Source organism: Harpia harpyja, chromosome 2 (genome assembly GCF_026419915.1).
Source record: "Harpia harpyja isolate bHarHar1 chromosome 2, bHarHar1 primary haplotype, whole genome shotgun sequence".
In the NCBI taxonomy this organism is placed as follows: Eukaryota; Metazoa; Chordata; class Aves; order Accipitriformes; family Accipitridae; genus Harpia; species Harpia harpyja.
Window position 1 is genome coordinate 3,227,466 of NC_068941.1, and position 16,255 is coordinate 3,243,720.

General features: G+C 45.5%; 1 protein-coding gene across 1 annotated transcript in view; it reads left to right on the top strand.

The window, feature by feature from the left end:
• FRAS1 (Fraser extracellular matrix complex subunit 1) overlaps nucleotides 1-16,255 on the top strand; it is a 174,585-nt gene that overhangs the window by 129,110 nt on the left and 29,220 nt on the right. The window contains exons 31-42 of the mRNA XM_052812807.1: nucleotides 1,614-1,730; nucleotides 6,508-6,622; nucleotides 7,128-7,265; nucleotides 8,105-8,137; nucleotides 8,863-8,994; nucleotides 9,711-9,836; nucleotides 10,638-10,885; nucleotides 12,379-12,527; nucleotides 12,974-13,136; nucleotides 13,892-14,027; nucleotides 15,091-15,287; nucleotides 15,693-15,846. Of these exons, the coding sequence (XP_052668767.1) occupies nucleotides 1,614-1,730; nucleotides 6,508-6,622; nucleotides 7,128-7,265; nucleotides 8,105-8,137; nucleotides 8,863-8,994; nucleotides 9,711-9,836; nucleotides 10,638-10,885; nucleotides 12,379-12,527; nucleotides 12,974-13,136; nucleotides 13,892-14,027; nucleotides 15,091-15,287; nucleotides 15,693-15,846 (1,708 nt within the window). The remainder of the gene's footprint in view (nucleotides 1-1,613; nucleotides 1,731-6,507; nucleotides 6,623-7,127; nucleotides 7,266-8,104; nucleotides 8,138-8,862; nucleotides 8,995-9,710; nucleotides 9,837-10,637; nucleotides 10,886-12,378; nucleotides 12,528-12,973; nucleotides 13,137-13,891; nucleotides 14,028-15,090; nucleotides 15,288-15,692; nucleotides 15,847-16,255) is intronic.

Here is a 16,255-nt window from a genome sequence, read left to right on the forward strand (position 1 = left end):
ATATTTACTCCAAGCGCAAAGTGTTCCGAGTGCCTTTTTTTTAAATTGTTTGTTTTGCAAGCTCCAAAACCAAGCAACCTTCCTACTTTCTGCAGTCCCTAAGCTAATAATTTAATTTTTGCTGTAGAGTACTACTTCTTGCAAACAGACAAAAAGGTACAAATACTCCCCAGCAGATGTAATACTAAATAAATCCCACTTCCCCATAGGTTTAACAGCCATAAAATTCCTCAGACAGGTCCTTGCTGTTTGCTTGGGAGGTTTAACAGCCTCCCATAATGCTAAGCCTACGTGAACACTTGCATGTAGTATTTGTTACATCTGGTTTACGAGTCAGAAGCTATTACTGTAGCACCGGAGAGGCAATTAAGGTAATTTCTAAAGTAATTAACATAAGTGATAATGAGGAATTTGTGAGCGTCAATGTTGAACAAGCTAATCTTTAGCTTAATTGCTACATTCCTCTTATAGAGTATGCGTTTTGCATGAGTTAAATGTTTGGTTTTAGTATCTTGGAGCGGTAGCAATAATTGTATGGAGAGCCCTACTGAGAAAGGAAGCCGCGATTGCCTGCGTTACGTCAGGAGACCATAACACATCTGTCTGAGTCTTGAACCACGGATTGGGGCATCTCAGAAAGGGCCAACACATTGTTTTCATCAGTATTTTGGCAACTACCATTCAGATCACAGCAACTCAGAACAGGTCCAGCAAAAGGCTAAAATAATTTCATTCCTTTCACCAGAGCATGCATTTTAACGCATTTTCTTGAAATTAAGCTTGTGCTGAAGTCTATTCTTGCTCACAAAGTGCTCTATTGAATTCAAGTGCAGACTTCCATCCCTACTGAAAGATAAAGCTGTAACTGAGTCTAACAAAGAAGGGGGTTGTATTTCTTTGGGTGCTTGCCTTATCTCAGGATTGCTGTGAACATTTGCAGGCTCTTCTCTAGGGGATGGGTTCGGTCCTTTGAATTTTTACAAATTTAATATTATTTGCTTTATATGTCATTACTGCAGGTTTGCTATTATGAGTTAGATACCGTTGACTTATCTTTGGTGTTATAGTGGTGTATGGAAAATTTTTATGGGTCTCTGTGGAACAGGAGCGCAGCCTGTCTTGGAATATGTTGGGATCAAAGGGAGTCACTGCCAAGGCAGTGCCATTATTAAAAGGCCAGTTATTTTCACCTTGTCAGCACAACTGGTCATCGTTTTGAGGGTGGGAGGAAGGTTTAAAAACCCATTATTTTTTCTGTTCCTGTGACGAAAAGTTCCACTAAGCCATACAGACGGTTGGAGTACAATTCAGCAAAACTATGGCAATGACTGGGGGAACCAGGAATGAATAGCAGATAGGGAATTGACACACAGATATCTTTCTAAGTAAACAATTTCTAGATTGTACAGGCAATAATGGAGAAGCTGGTTGCTATTTAAAGGCCTTAGTTCCCATCAACTACCATTCGTCTATGCTTTGGGTTGGTATCTGCTGGCAATGTGTGTCTTTGCCTTCCCAGACCAGGAGGAGAGGAGAGGGAAAGTATGAAACTGGTCTAGAAATGCAGTGGTGTTCTCTGTCAGGTATCCATTCATGTGATATTTCCTTCCCAGGTGTCCAGCTCTGCTGGTCCACAGACCACCTTGGAAAGCCACGTGTTCAACGTTGCTGTTCTCCCACAAACACCCAGAGCACCTCAGCTTTCCCTCGGCTCCTCTTTGCACATGGCCGTAAGTGTGAACCAACACCGCTGACTTGATGGTTTCTGTATTCCCATTCTCCTTGCAGCAGCGCACAGCAACCAGAGCCTCGCATAGAGCAGTTAACCACTGAGTGTTGATTCCCGTATTTGCTATTGTCCATGCTATTGTGCTTGATTCAAATATTGAACTAAATCTACGGAACAGGGTATATGCACCAGATAGATAGCTGGAGTAGAAATGGAAAAAAAAAAAGACAGGTTAGAAGAGAAAATGGGGGGGGGGGCGGGCAGGAATACCCATAAAACATTGAAAACTCAGTATTAAAAGTGATGAATGTATAGACTGGAAAGGAGAGGGGGAGAGATGAAAAAGTACATTTTACATCTTTTTATGGAATTCTTACCCTTTCCTGAGAAGCCATTAGGAATGGCAAGAGTGAAAAACTGTGGGTTAGAGAGACCGTAATGAATACATCTTGCCAGTAATTCCACTGTAAACTTTATCAGAACTGTAGCCCACCCACACTAGAAAGTTTTCATCCGTCATTGTGACATCAGGAACACAGACTGTAATGTATGTGGAAAACATTCCGACAAGCCTGTTATATCTGCCTCTGTGGAACTGAATTACCTTTTCTTGCAGCATCAACTCTGGGAATGACCATTTTGATAAGAGTGGTCTCTCTACTGTAGTTATTTCCCTGATTGTGTTAATTGAAAAGATGACCTCGAAGTCTAAAGTTGGTTTTGTGAGCTGTCTGACTTTGGTGCATGCCCTCTCCATGTGTCCCCATCACATATGTAGGTGAAGTCCAGCTTTCCTCTCTACTTCTGCTGTCTCCTGTCCTTTGGTTCTGTAGGGAGGGATCCCGAGTGCATGAGCTAGAGGGGAGTTTCCAGGCTCTGCACCCAGGTTACCTGTTGGGACGCACAGAGAGCCAAGACCCAAGAGGCAGGGAGTTTGATTTAGACATAGAATCATGGAATCATTTAGGTTGGAAAAGACCTTCAAGATCACCGAGTCCAACCATCAACCATGCCCACTAAACCATGTTCTGAAGTGCCTTGTCTACGCGCTTTTTGAATACCTCCAGGGATGGTGACTCAACCACTTCCCTGGGCAGCCTATTCCAATGTCTGACAACCCTTTCAGTAAAGAAATTTTTCCTAATATCCAACCTAAACCTCCCTTGCTGCATCTTGAGGCCATTTCCTCTCGTCCTATCTCCAGCCATCTGGCAGAAGAGACCAGCACCCACCTCGCTACAACCTCTTTTCAGGTAGTTGTAGAGAGCGATAAGGTCTCCCCTCAGCCTCCTCTTCTCCAGACTAAAGAACCCCAGTTCCCTCAGCTGCTCCTCATAACACTTGTGCTCCAGGCCCCTCACCAACTCAGTTGCCCTTCTCTGGACACGCTCAAGCAGCTCAATATCTTTCCTGTAGTGAGGGGCCCAAAACTGAACACCGGACTCGAGGTGCGGCCTCACCAATGCCGAGTACAGGGGAAAAGTCACCTCCCTTCTCCTGCTGGCCCCACTATTTCTCATGCAGGCCAGGATGCCGTTGGCTTTCTTGGCCACCTGAGCACACTGCTGGCTCATATTCAGCCGGCTGTCAACCAGCACCCCCAGGTCTTTCTCTGCTCAGCAGCTTTCCAGCCACTCTTCCCCAGGCCTGTAGCGCTGCATGGGGTTGTTTTGACCAAAGTGCAGGACCCGGCACTCAGCCTTGTTGAACGTCATACAGTTGGCCTCAGCCCGTCGATCCAGCCTGTCCAGATCTCTCTGTAGAGCCTTCCTACCCTCGAGCAGATCGACCCTGCCTCCCAACTTGGTGTCATCTGCAAACTTGCTGAGGGTGCACTCGATCCCCTCATCCAGATCATTGATAAAGATATTAAACAGAACCGGCCCCAATACTGAGCCCTGGGGAACACCACTTGTGACCCGCTGCCAACTAGATTTAACTCCATTCACCACAACCCTTTGGGCTCATCCAGCCAGCCAGTTTTTCACCCAGCGAAGAGTACACTTGTCCAAGCCATGAGACGCCAGCTTCTCAAGGAGTATGCCATGAGAGACAGTGCCTCATAGCTTTGTTGTCATCTATGGGGCTTTCAGAGGGGGACCAGGATCATCGTCCACTGAGCAGCAGTCCTGAGCTGAGTGAGACAGGGCAGGCTGTGATGAGAAAGCAGAGATGAGGACTTGCAAGGAACGTGAACGCAGCTGAGGCCAACCCTTCAGGCGGGAGCTGCCTGCAGGGAGAGGGAGAGCTGGGTTTAAAAACTTGGAACGTAGCATGCAGTCATCTTTGGCGTTACTCATTCCCGATGATTTATTTGGAGCACATGAGGTGCCAGCAGTATGCTCAGCATTATCAAACAGAAATCCTGTGTCCTTGTGCGCTCTCTGACAGACAAAAGCACACTGAGAGGCCCATGCAGTGCAGGAGAGCAGATGTGGCAGACCTCCCAGCGGCAATGGGTCCGCGGGAGGAGCCTCCTACAGGGAAGTGAAGGACTTCTAAGCCAGCACAGCCTGCCATGCATCAGACCAGGAAAGGCCAAAGGAAGCACTGGGAGACGGATTAGTGGAAAGTCCATGACACAACAGCCCTGTCAGGGTTTAAAATAGTGGTGACCTTTCACGGGCAATAATAAAACATGCTCAGACTGCGACTTGGAGCAATAGCCAGCGATGTATCTTTCTGCTCTTGACTTTTTGTTGTTGTCATTATTGACAAAATTGATGGGAGAGATGTCTGGCTGTGCCATGCAGTGCTGGATTTTATAGCTAATTACACACCACAAAATTCAATAGTGCCATAAAATACGTTTTACTGAGGGGCGCCTCGCAACCTGCACGTCCTACCTCTGGGAGAGACAAATAGGCCTTGGAGGCAACTGTGAAGCAACCATAACCTTAAATCTTTTCATCATAAAACTGCACTTCCTTGCATCAACGAGATTGAGTTCTGTTCATCCGTCTTCAAACTCCTTCAGAATTAGACTGGCTTCTCGGCTGAAGAGCAAGCACAAAATGTTAAGTCTTCCCATACCTCTAGTCTTGTCTTTGAGCATCCTGCTGAGAAAGGTCAGAGAAAGTTTGGTGACTCTTTGGCAGTATTACAGGATGTAACATCTATACTGTTTTTTCTTCAACCAAGTTACCCGTTTCCCCTATATTGGTAAAAGAAGCCTGAGCTTCGCTTTAGCTGAATGCAAACTGAAATTGGGTTTGTGGAGAGAAAATTTTGTAAGCGTGTAGAGGTGCTCCTCCCTTCCCTTCCCAAAGTGGCTGTATGAAAGGGACACCACTGTTAATTTTAAGCCTGCCCTTTTTATATAGAGCTGTATATGGCAGTGCTGATAACACAAATAAACTTTGTGGCTTTTGCTTCCAGTTAGATATGGGACACTTTCACATCTAAGAAGGACTGACAAGGTTTTATTTACTGCTTCACAACAGTCATTCATAGGCTGTGGTTTCTCCTCTGATGTGTTTGGGTGAAAAACACTGGAGAGAGGTGAACTGGGGGTTCGGTGGCATTTGTGGTGTACTGAGCTGTAGTTAGGAAACCTCACCTTGCCAGTGTCCAAGCCAACATTCAGTCTGTGACCCAAGGCCAGCAGAATGGGACACGGGTTTGACAGGGTGGTCTTACAGACGTGTAACCAGCACGATTCAGTGGGCTGCACTTGATGTAGCCAGTGGAAACCTGTAGTTTGCTCCTGAACCTGATCGTTTCATGTTCCAAAGCAGATAAATTAGTTGCCTGTATCCTTAATTTAGCTTGTTCTCTCCATATTTTGTTCATGATTATGAAATGAGCTGAACGCTTTTCATACCGAGCTGAACTATTTAATTCAGTGACTTCTTGTAGCTGTTAATTCTGCAGGATTAAGGTTCATGAACGCATGCAAGTTAACGGCCTTTGTGCAGTTAAGTCTGTTCGTGCAGCACCGTAATTCCTGTAACACACTGCCTGCCCTTGGGTAATGGTAATCTTGTAATGGAAGGATCTGAACATTTTTAGACAGATTTAAAACAAAAGAGAAAGCTTTGGTTCCTCTGTGTTCCAATGGAAATGGCTAAGGCATTTTCAGGATTTCTTTTAAAAGGAAATCCAGTCCAGCCACATCAGACTATACCAGAAAACTACACAGGCAATGAATTATATCTTCATCCAGGGAGTTTTTGATCAAATCAGATTTTCCTTTATCTCTTCGTAATTGCTGTAGGTCAAAAAAGAAACTCCTCCACCTGTGAGCATTGAGATTGTGCATCTGCAGGTGACAGAGTGCACTAAAAACACTGGCACTTTCCTGGACAGCCTGGAAGTGGGGATAAGCTCATAGTTTTATGAAGGAAGAGGAGTTTGTCTCTTTTTCATAGGTTTATAAGTCCCTTTGGATGCTCCAGAAAGGACTTAACAGAGGTGGACTTGTATAGAGCGCTCTTCTGTTGAGCATGATAGTACCCAGCTTCTGCGTTACACATCTAGTAATGATGAGCTGAAAGTGAGCTTAGGTGGCCTGTAAGACTTTAGCAAATTTTACTTATTATCAACCTTTACTGTCCTCTGTAATTGCCTCCCAAATAGTCCCTATTTAGTACAAGTTTGAGAGACTTGGTAAAGGTTCAGTCTATCCATTCTTTGTCAGTTTTAGGTCTAGGAAGCATTTAAATTCAAAGACTCTCTTATATTTAACTATAGCAAAGTGAATTCTCTTTCAATGTATTTTTGGGTGAATCTTCCCATGTCTCTGGCCTTGATGCTCATGGTCTAATGTGTTTATTGAGGTGCTGGAGGACCGTGTGACAGTGATTGAGCCCCATCACCTCTCCTTTGTAGACCCGGAGATTCCCGGTGAGAAAATCCTGTTCAACGTGACTGTACCTCTCCTTCCTGGCCAAGGCAAGTGTACCTATTCAGAACATGGCAGCTTGCTGCTGAATTAATTGCCATGCTTCCTAAGCACATCTAATTTTTCCCTCAGAGTATCATTCTGTGGAGGCATCTGTCAATCTGTTTGGCCTCCTTCGTTAGCTTTCAAACACCCTGTTTGGCCTCCATTAGCTTTCGAACACCCTGTTTCTCAGCCTGATTTCTTTGGCTTGTTTAGGAGTAAGCCGGAGAGCTCAGACAGTTTTCTTACTATTGTCTGAAAGCATGGCTTTCTGCTTTCCACCCCTCTAATGAGAGGTATTTGAAGAAATGACTAAGTGAGGAATCTCTGCTTAATTTCTCATGTCCCAAGAACCCATCCTCGATGCAGTCTCAGCCATCTGACTCATTCAGGAACCACTGAAGATGTAAAAAGAAGTACCTGGGGACAGAAAAAGAAGCTGTAGCCTTTCGTATCTTGTTTTAAAAATAAAATGGATTCCTCCCGTTAATACTGAGCTCTCTGCCTCCGTAGGTATCGTGGAGCATAGAGACAGGCCTCTCTCCCCAGTCAGGTATTTCACCCAAGCAGATATAAACCATGGCAAGATTGCTTATCGTCCGCCGACTGCAGCTCCTCACTTGAGAGAGATCATTGCGTTCTCCTTTGCAGGTAAGGAAGTAAGTGTTCTTTGTAGCGCTGTGTCAGACTGGTAGAGGTAGGTGGACTGCTGGTCTTCCTCCAGTCCTGGAATGACTTCATGGTTATGTCCATGCTTGCGAGGGCATGAGGCTTGAACGATACAAAGGTAGTAGGAATCTGCCTTGGAGGAGTGTATCAAGAGCTCACCCGTTTCTTGTGACTTCAACGAGGTTTTCCGCTGTGGTTTGGTATAGCAACATTCAGTGAATTATGGGGATATGGCAGTGTTCACTGCAGCACTTAGCATTGCCAACACTAGTACTGGATGGTGTGCTGGGCAAATTGCTGCTCTGCTGTGTGGTTAGGAACTGTTGCCCCTCCCATCCTTGAGACCTTTGATGCACTGGGGGTTTAGTCCTTGAGATTGAGACTAGAATTGATGAGTATGAACTGAATCAATTTAGCCAGGATATTAGAAGATTTCTACCATCAGAGGAATAACAGTCTGGAGCAGGAGGTAGAGGGGCAAAAACAGGACAAACTTCAAGCGTTTTTGACTGTTTGATGCACAGGATTCTGTGATGAAGTGACAGTACATGGTAGATGCAGTTCTGTGCATCACTGTACCCTCCACTGACATCAAGAGTTGTACCCTCCACTGACAAGTTTCACAGTTTAGAGGAGGGGGTAGCATGTTATCTCTCATTGCCTGAAGTGAAGGCAAGGAAAGAGTGCTTTCCTTCGTGAGGAAAGACTCCAGTCTGGTTGAATGTCAGCACTTGCTTTCTCCAAAAATTGTTCAAATCCACATCAGTATGTGCTTTCCTGTCCTGACCACCATTACTCTGTGCTTGTGTTTGTCCCATCAGGTCTCCCAGAGTCAGTGAACTTCCGATTCACAGGTATGTGAACCATTTGCTCTTTCCTGGCCAAAGCAGTTTTTATCCTTGTGCCCTTCACGTTGCTCATTATTCCTTGGCCTTTCTTCTGCTGCAAGCACACCTATGGGCACTCAGTAGGAACTTCTGGAAATGCACGTGCCTGGGGAATATTAATTCATCTGTATCTCAACAGTATTTTATAGAAGCTAAGCTGCAGCTTGGTAGAGACATGCTTTTCCACTAGTTGCCTGGAATGTGACCTAAAAGCCTGCTTCATTCCCGTTTTCCCCCAATGTGAACAAAGACCTCAAAGGTTTATGCTGTTTCTTTTTTTTAATATAGCATGGAAACATTTCCACAATTAAATTGCTACCGATAAGCTGCTTGCTTGTTTTCCCTTTCCGTGTGCTTTCTAGCACAGGTATGAAAGTGATCCACCAGCAAGAAGTCCATGTTCTGACTTACGAGTGCACCTGATAGATATATGGAAGATAGTATGTACACATGCACACACACAGACTTTTAGAAGTTACATTTGTCTTGCTAGGAGCTGAGTTAGGGGAAAAGATAAATACTCTTGGCAGGTGTGAATTGTGTGTGTATGTCCGTAGACAAAGGTGTAGGTTGACAAGGTGGGAGAGAAGTCAGCAATGTGGGGTGGCGATTTTGTACAGAAAGATGAATTTCCCAGGTGAGTCTCTGAAAATACGTCCCTACACTCAGGTGTGATTTTTGTCTGTGTCTAGTGTCTGACGGCGAACACACAACCCCGGAGATGGTGTTTGTCATTCATTTGCTTTCTGCGGAGCAGCAGCCTCCAGTCTTCCAGATCGCAGCTCCGTTCCTGGAGGTCAGCCAGGGGGGCAAAGCCACCATTGGTGAGTAGGGTGGAAGGGATGGGGTGCAGAGCTCAGCCTGAGGCACTGCGTTTACTGCCAGGAGACCACACGGATGGAGCAGGGGAGAGTTTTGGTCTCACTCGCCTCTGTCCATTTAGCTAAGGAGCTGTGGTTGTGCAGGTGCAGAAGCAACCACCGAGAAAACTGTGCAGTGGTGCCTCAGAAAGGTGCCTGGGGATATGGCAGTACTTCTCCAGTGTATGGCAGGTCCATTCGTTGGCTGAGGCAGGCGAGAGCAGGATCAGGGACCTGCTGCTCCTCTACTTTTTCCCTCTTAGGCTGTGCTGCGATTGCTGAACTATTAGTTACTGGTGTGATCTGGTACACTGGGTTGTTTAGGATAAGCCACTTTCTGCTTGTGTTAGGAGGTTCTCTGGGGTTTTTGTACATATCCCCCTGCTATATGAACATGTGCACATCTCATAAGCTGCGGGTTTGCTTAGCTGTCATTTGTGAGCCATACTGGCAGTAAGTTCTCTGATACGACCTCTGATCTGAGCATCATCAGGGGACAAACTATTTCCATGAAACCAGCAAGCTCTTGAGCTAGAGCAGCTCCAGAATTATTTTACTTTTTACATGCTGACTGAATTACAGTTTTTTGACTCCATTCACAAGAGCACATCACAAAACCTAAGGGATATTCCCTGTAGCGTCTGAGGATGCTGAAGCTGTGCTCTCTTCCCCTGGCACAGGGATCCAGTTAGCCGTGAGTGACACGGATACAGCTCCTGAGGGTCTTTTCTTTGAGCTGGTGAAACCTCCCCATCATGGCATTGTGCTCAAGTACAGCGCAGGCGTGCAGGAGCGCATGAGAGCAGGTGAGTTGAGCAGAAGTCTTCCTTGGCGCAGGAGAAGGGTCAGTGTGTGCCTGTCCACACGGCTGGTTTAGTTGACCAGGAGGAGGCAGATGCCTCTGTCACACACAGGTGTCTGAATTTTCTGTCTGGAAGTGTGTGACTGCAGGAGAGAGTGCATGAAAGACATTCTCCCATTTGTTGTTTACTTCCTGGCTGAGTCAGCGCATTTGCTGTACCGATTATGTGTGGGCTAGTTGACAGTCACTCTATTGTGATAACTGTAACCAGCTGCTAATCAAAAGGATGTTTTGGTTTACATCGTAAGTTGTACCTGAAGTAATTTAGTAAAGTAACGTAGCGAACGTTTCTACTGAAGTCCTGTTGTGATCCAGCACTCGAAAGCCCCTGTGGAGTTTTACCATTGATTTTGGTGGCAGCAGTTTCCAGTGTGTGATCAGATGAACAAATATTATCGGTAGGACAGTAGTGCAAGCAGAAGGTGTGGAGGAGGAAGCCTTATCTAGCTATGACAGGCATGAGGTTAGAAAGCAGCTGGGAAGAAAGGAGGATCTGTGCACTCCTTGGGAATCAAGAAGAGTTGCTGTGTCTGTGAAACTGGGAAGGTTACAGCTTTTCCTCTGCCCTGCATATATACTAGCTCCTTAATAAATGTCTTCATAACTCACATCCCTGTAAGGATGGTATTAAATGCCAGTTTAGTACATGATTAAGTCTTTTGCTAAATTGGGGCCTTAGGTCATTTGAATTGGATTGGTGCTCTGAACAGAGTCTTTCTGACTTGTGCATTTTCTTTTTGGGAAGGTGACACCTTCACCTATGAGGACGTCACTCGAAATGCTCTGCAGTATGTGCATGATGGTTCAGCAACAGCAGACGACAGCATGGAAATCTCTGTCACTGACGGTGTCACTACAGTGACCACAGTGCTGAGGGTGGAAGTGTCTCTGCTGGATAACAACGGTCCGCAGCTGGCCCCGGGCTGCTTGTTGGCAATCACCGTGGCTAGTAAAAGCTCTGTGACTCTCTCTCGATTGCACCTCGCTTATATCGTAAGCTTTCATCTATTTCTAAACCCAGTGAATGCTGCCAGCTTCCCTTTCCTTATCCCCCCAACGGACCCTTGGCCGCACATACCTCTCTGCCGTCAGTGTGCATTCTTGGTAGAGAGCTCAAGTTTTGACTGTGTCCTGACTACTGCTGCCAAAAAGGGGATAATAGACTCTTTCATCAAACAAGGTTTTAAGGCTATCCGTGTTTGACTGTAACAGAGGTGAACTGCCATGCTAAACATGAGAACTGAGTTAATCCCAGATTTTTGTATCAAACAGACTTGCTAATAAAGCACGTGGACTTGCTAAGAGATAATCCCCTGAAAATTTCAGCCCTCCTACCCCCCTTCCAAAATTGCCAGGTTCTTTTTCTGGACGTATTTGAAGGGGGGAGGTTTAAGCAACCCAAGATGCTGCACTCCTTGGTAGCTTGGAGTTGGTCCCAGGGGTTGTGTGTTGTACAAGAGTTATCCTCCTGGTAAAATTCAGAAGAAAGGTGTTTTAGTCCTTGCAGATGATTTAGCAGCAAATGCACTAGCAGTGGATTTCAGGTATGCAGATACGCTCCCCTTAGGGAGGAGAGATTGCAGTGCACGTGTGAGGCTGGAGATACCTAAAGTAGTGGCTGTCAGAGAGATGATTAGAGAACTGCAGGGGGTGAGGTAGGATAAGAAGGCAGATGAATGTTTTTTCCAAGGGATCAGTCTGGATACAAGTCTGGGGTCTGTCCTGTTCTATTCTTAAGGAGGAAGGCTGACAAGGATGCTGTTCAGGTTTAATCTGAGTAAGAGAACAGTTAGGGAAAAGAGGATTTCATTCCTGACCCATATGCTGAGGATATGATGATTTCTGCTTTGGGTCTTGTCTTTCAAGCAACCAGCAAAAACTTTTAGAAGAAAGATGACATCTAAGTTCTGATATCGTAGAGGTGGTTGTACTTGATGTAGTTAAAAAGAGCCAAAATCGGCTTTTAATTTAATGTGAATCTGGCTTTTGCAGCATTGCCCCACATTAACCTTTGTTTTACAAAGAACTTAACTTAGCTCTGTGTCTCTGTCTGAAGCTGCGGTGGGCAACAGTTACTCCCTGTGCCAGCCAGCTGTTGGCTAAATTTTGGCTTCCTTTATCTGTGAGGAAAAAGTCAGGAAAAGTACATTACATAAATGGTTCAGTCCACTAGGAGTGCAAAGTAATTAAAAAATATCTGGTTTATGTCTAGGAGATTGTGTTGATGAGATACAAGGACACAAAGAAAACCTCTCTGAGCTGAGAGAAAATTAAAATACATTTTGTGGTAGATTCTGAAAATGTCAACCCACTCGACTCTCTTCTCATCAATAGAGCTTCATTTAATATTCATCAGCTGTGGGTCTGACCGAGCTAGCTTGATGTATTTCCCTATAAAACATTTTATTCCTCCTTCCATTTTTAGTGGACAGAAACAAAAGCTAATCTTGTCTTGTTTTGATTTGGTTTATTTCTTCCTGGTTTAGGACAACAATTCTCCTGACTCGGAGATAAGAATCCAGTTAATATCTCTGCCTGCATATGGCACCCTCTTACGGATGTCAGGCTCTCATGATGAAGAGCTTTCCAAGGTTTATAATTTCACCATGGAAGACATCAACAGCCAGAGGATCAGGTATCAAAGAGCTATTCTCCTTCAAGCCATGCCAGTTAAAAGCTCGGTGGGCTTTCCGCAGGGATCTCTGGGCTGTATTATGTTAGTACAATGTGTCAAAGATTTTTTTTCTTTTCTTGGCTCTTGTATCTTATGAGATTATGAATGAGAGCATTTCCTGTGTGCGGAATTAGGTGTTTATGCATGTCTGAAATGTCAGTAGTTGGTGTAGCTTCAAATTACAGGTGTTTCTTTTGTGTCAGCAATGTCATGGTGATACTTTAGGTAGGCAACACCTAGAACAGTGATTTAAAAGAACTCAGGGAGTGAATGTGAAAGAGAGTTGGGAACTGAAATACCACCTCTCTCTCACAAGGTGTGCGTTCACCTCTAAATGCAGGGATGAGATGTATTTGCCTGACTGTCAGTGTGACTCCCTGACCCAGACTGCATTCTCACTTTCACAGCTACTCCACCACGTTTGAGACCAGCAATCAGCCAGTTACGGACATCTTCCACTTCACTGTTTTTGATGCTGATGACAACCGGCTTGACAGACAGATGTTCACCATCACTATCACGTCTGCCCAGATAGTGCCATCGCTCATTGCTTTTGCTGACCATATCACTGTAAGTGGCTACCCAGGATACTAGGAACAGTGACAAGAATGTCTTAGATGTGAGGAACTGAACGGTTTTCCTGGACTGAGGGGAAATCACTGAAGAAACATGATGTTGCACATGCAATCCTGTGAGTGCAAAGGGTTATCAAATTACTTGGAGGCCAGAGGAGGCTGCAGTACGGCTGCATCCCTGAACCTCATCTGCTTACATCTGTTCTAGTCAGGAGCTGGGTTCTCCCTAGGGTGTCCCACTGATATCAGTGGAACAAGTCTGACTTATCCTTGTTTAATATTGCATCCCTTATTTCACCAGCTTGTGTGTAAAAGATGAGCAGAAGAGAAGCCTGAAAGCATCTGGTGCTTTGGACTAATACACAGCATTTCAGACTCCTTATCAAAGCCTTTTGAAGTCATCTCCCTCCGTTCCAGCTTTGCATTCCCCCTCCCTTGCCTTCAAAAGGCTCTGCTCAACAAGAAATGCAGGTCTCGCCTTCCAAGAGGTCAGCGTGACTCTGCCAGTTCTCTTCTTGCCCTGATAAAGCACTCACAGGCTCCTCCTGGGGGCCAGGCAGGCTTTGTTCTTCCCATCCCACCTCACCTCCCAGCTGATTTCATGCTTAACAGATCTAGGGGAGGATGGGACAGGACTTCAGAGACCAGGCAAGCCTCTTCCACAGAGGCAGACTTGTTCAGTAACAATTCGTGTGTTGCGGTGTGTTGTGTCCATTGGTGGTAGTTTTGTCATATGCTTTTGCTTTCCAGGTGGATGAGGGGGGCAGGGTCCCACTGCTGGCTCATCACCGCTTAGCTGCTGATTATGGTACTGCTGCCAAGGAAGACCTGAGGGTCATAGTTGTCACTCTACCTATGTATGGCTACATTGAAAACACTAAGACAGGTAAACTGCTTGGTTATCTCTTCTTCCTCCTGGCTGATGAAAGGGAACGTAGGAATTGCCATGCTGGAGCACACTCTAATCTGTCTCACCACAGCTCCTCAGTGCAGTGCTGGTTGGCATCAGTTGATCATAAAGAGCTCGTAAGGTCAGCGTTACGAGATAATCTGTCTCTGGGGAGCATTTCCTCCTAATTCTCGTTTGTTGGAGACTGGTCTGTGTTGTGAGACTGGGGTATTAAGAGCCTTTTCAAGCCCATGTGTTGTATTTTCATCATGCTTTATTTTGGCTGGCCTTGTTACACAGAACAAACTTTGCTAAATTCCTCTAAATGTCTCAGCGAGCTTTAAGGCTGAGAGAGCTGTGGCAGAGCATGGCTGGTAACGTTCTCTTATCTTGTCGTATTGTCAAGAAAAGGTAGGATTTATACCATATTGTCCAGAGGTGTTCATCCAGGAAACTTGTCTGCTTAATCCTGTGTGTGGTCCCAGGAGTGGCATATATCATTTTACTTAAATCATAACTTGCCTTTGTAAAATATCACCACGGGTTGGCCAGTGTAGTACTTGTTACAACAGTGATTGCCTTTCTTCTGGAGAGCACAGGTTGCTAACCATTACACATCATTCCTCCTAATTGTGTCCTATGAAGGAACCCCGGTTTGTACCATTTTGGTAATGGTGAGCCTCTCTCCTTGAACAGGCAACAGCTGGGTGATTTTCTTGGGTGTGAGACTTAGTTTTGCAAGGTGAAGCTTGATGTAGAGTTTGTGTTGAGGCCAGACATGGCACATTAGCCCTTGTTTCATCTCTGAAGAAAGCCTAAGTAATTCCAGGATGTGGGATTGCTTGTACTACGCATAAAACTGCAGCTTCCCTAATCTCCACTCTAATGCAGCAGATGCTGCTTTCTACAAAGGTCACAAGATGTGTGAAACCCATGTTGTAGGAATGAACATCCTTCTGCACCGTTCACAATGTGCCATTCTTCTCCTAATCCTGCTGCTTTTATTTTTAGTTTACCAGTGAATCGAACATCCTTTCACTAGCGGTATTCTGGTTTGCAGGTGAGAGTTACGGCCCACAGAGTGAGTCTGCTGCAACTGCAGATGCATCCTTTTCCCTTCAAGATGTTCTAGAGAACAGCATTTACTACTTCCAGAGCGTCCATGAAAGCATCGAGCCAACAAGTGATGTTTTCAGCTTTTATGTGAGCGATGGCTTCAGCCAATCTGAGGTGCAGAGCATTAACATCACAATTCAGGTATGCCTGTGCTCTCTGGCTGCAAGACCCCTCTCCTTTCACATAGACCCATGGCTTTTAAAGTGCAAACTTTGCTCACTCCTTTGTAATACATGGGAAGGGGATTAAAGGGAGTTTCCTTCCTCCTATCTGTTTCCTTCCCCTAGTACAGGCACATAATTTGCCTGTGACACCAGAGAACAGTTGTGCATTGCGACCTCTTCCTCAGGGCTTATTTCTCTGGTGTCTCCTCCCTCTTAGAAGCGGCCGTGATGCTGGCTAGATTTGGAGAGGCTGGTCTAGCCCATTAATGGATATCAGCACCAGTACTGTCATTTGGAAGCTTGTATTTCGTTCAGGTGGGCAGCAGTCTTTTCCCCTTGGCCATTTCCCTTTTTTGACTGTATGCCTTTGGGACCTGTGCAGCGGCAGAACGATGAGCCCCCAAAGATGGTGCTGGAGCCTGTCAGAGTGCATGAGGACTCAGGTGTGGTCGTTACCGAGGCCTTCCTCAACCTGCAGGACTTGGACACCCAGAACAGTGAGCTTGTCATCATGGTTACCAAAAGTCCTGAACATGGTAAGTCCTGACAAGCTGGGGCGGGGAGAGAGAGAGAGAATGTCTTTGTGTGTCTGCGTGCCTTTGTATCTGTGTGTGTGTAACAGCCCCTGATGCGAGAGAGGAGCCTGGCATATTTGTATAAAGCACATTTAGTCTGTGTTTGGACCAGCAGCCACAGGGGGATTGTGCTTCAGACTAGACCTATTCTTTGAGAGCTGTCCCTCGCTATTTGTGGTAGAGGGGAAAGGGGGGGCTGCACGCATTTCCCTGGGAAGTTCCCTTTTGTGTTACCCCATTTCCTGTAGCGGGGTTCAGTTCCAAAAAGCTGAGCAACTAGCATCTATTTGCAGTGATAAAGCAAGGTAGGGTGTCACGTGAAGACTAGTGCCATGTTAAACTAGTGAGGGCTGTGCACCCTTTTTCAGAT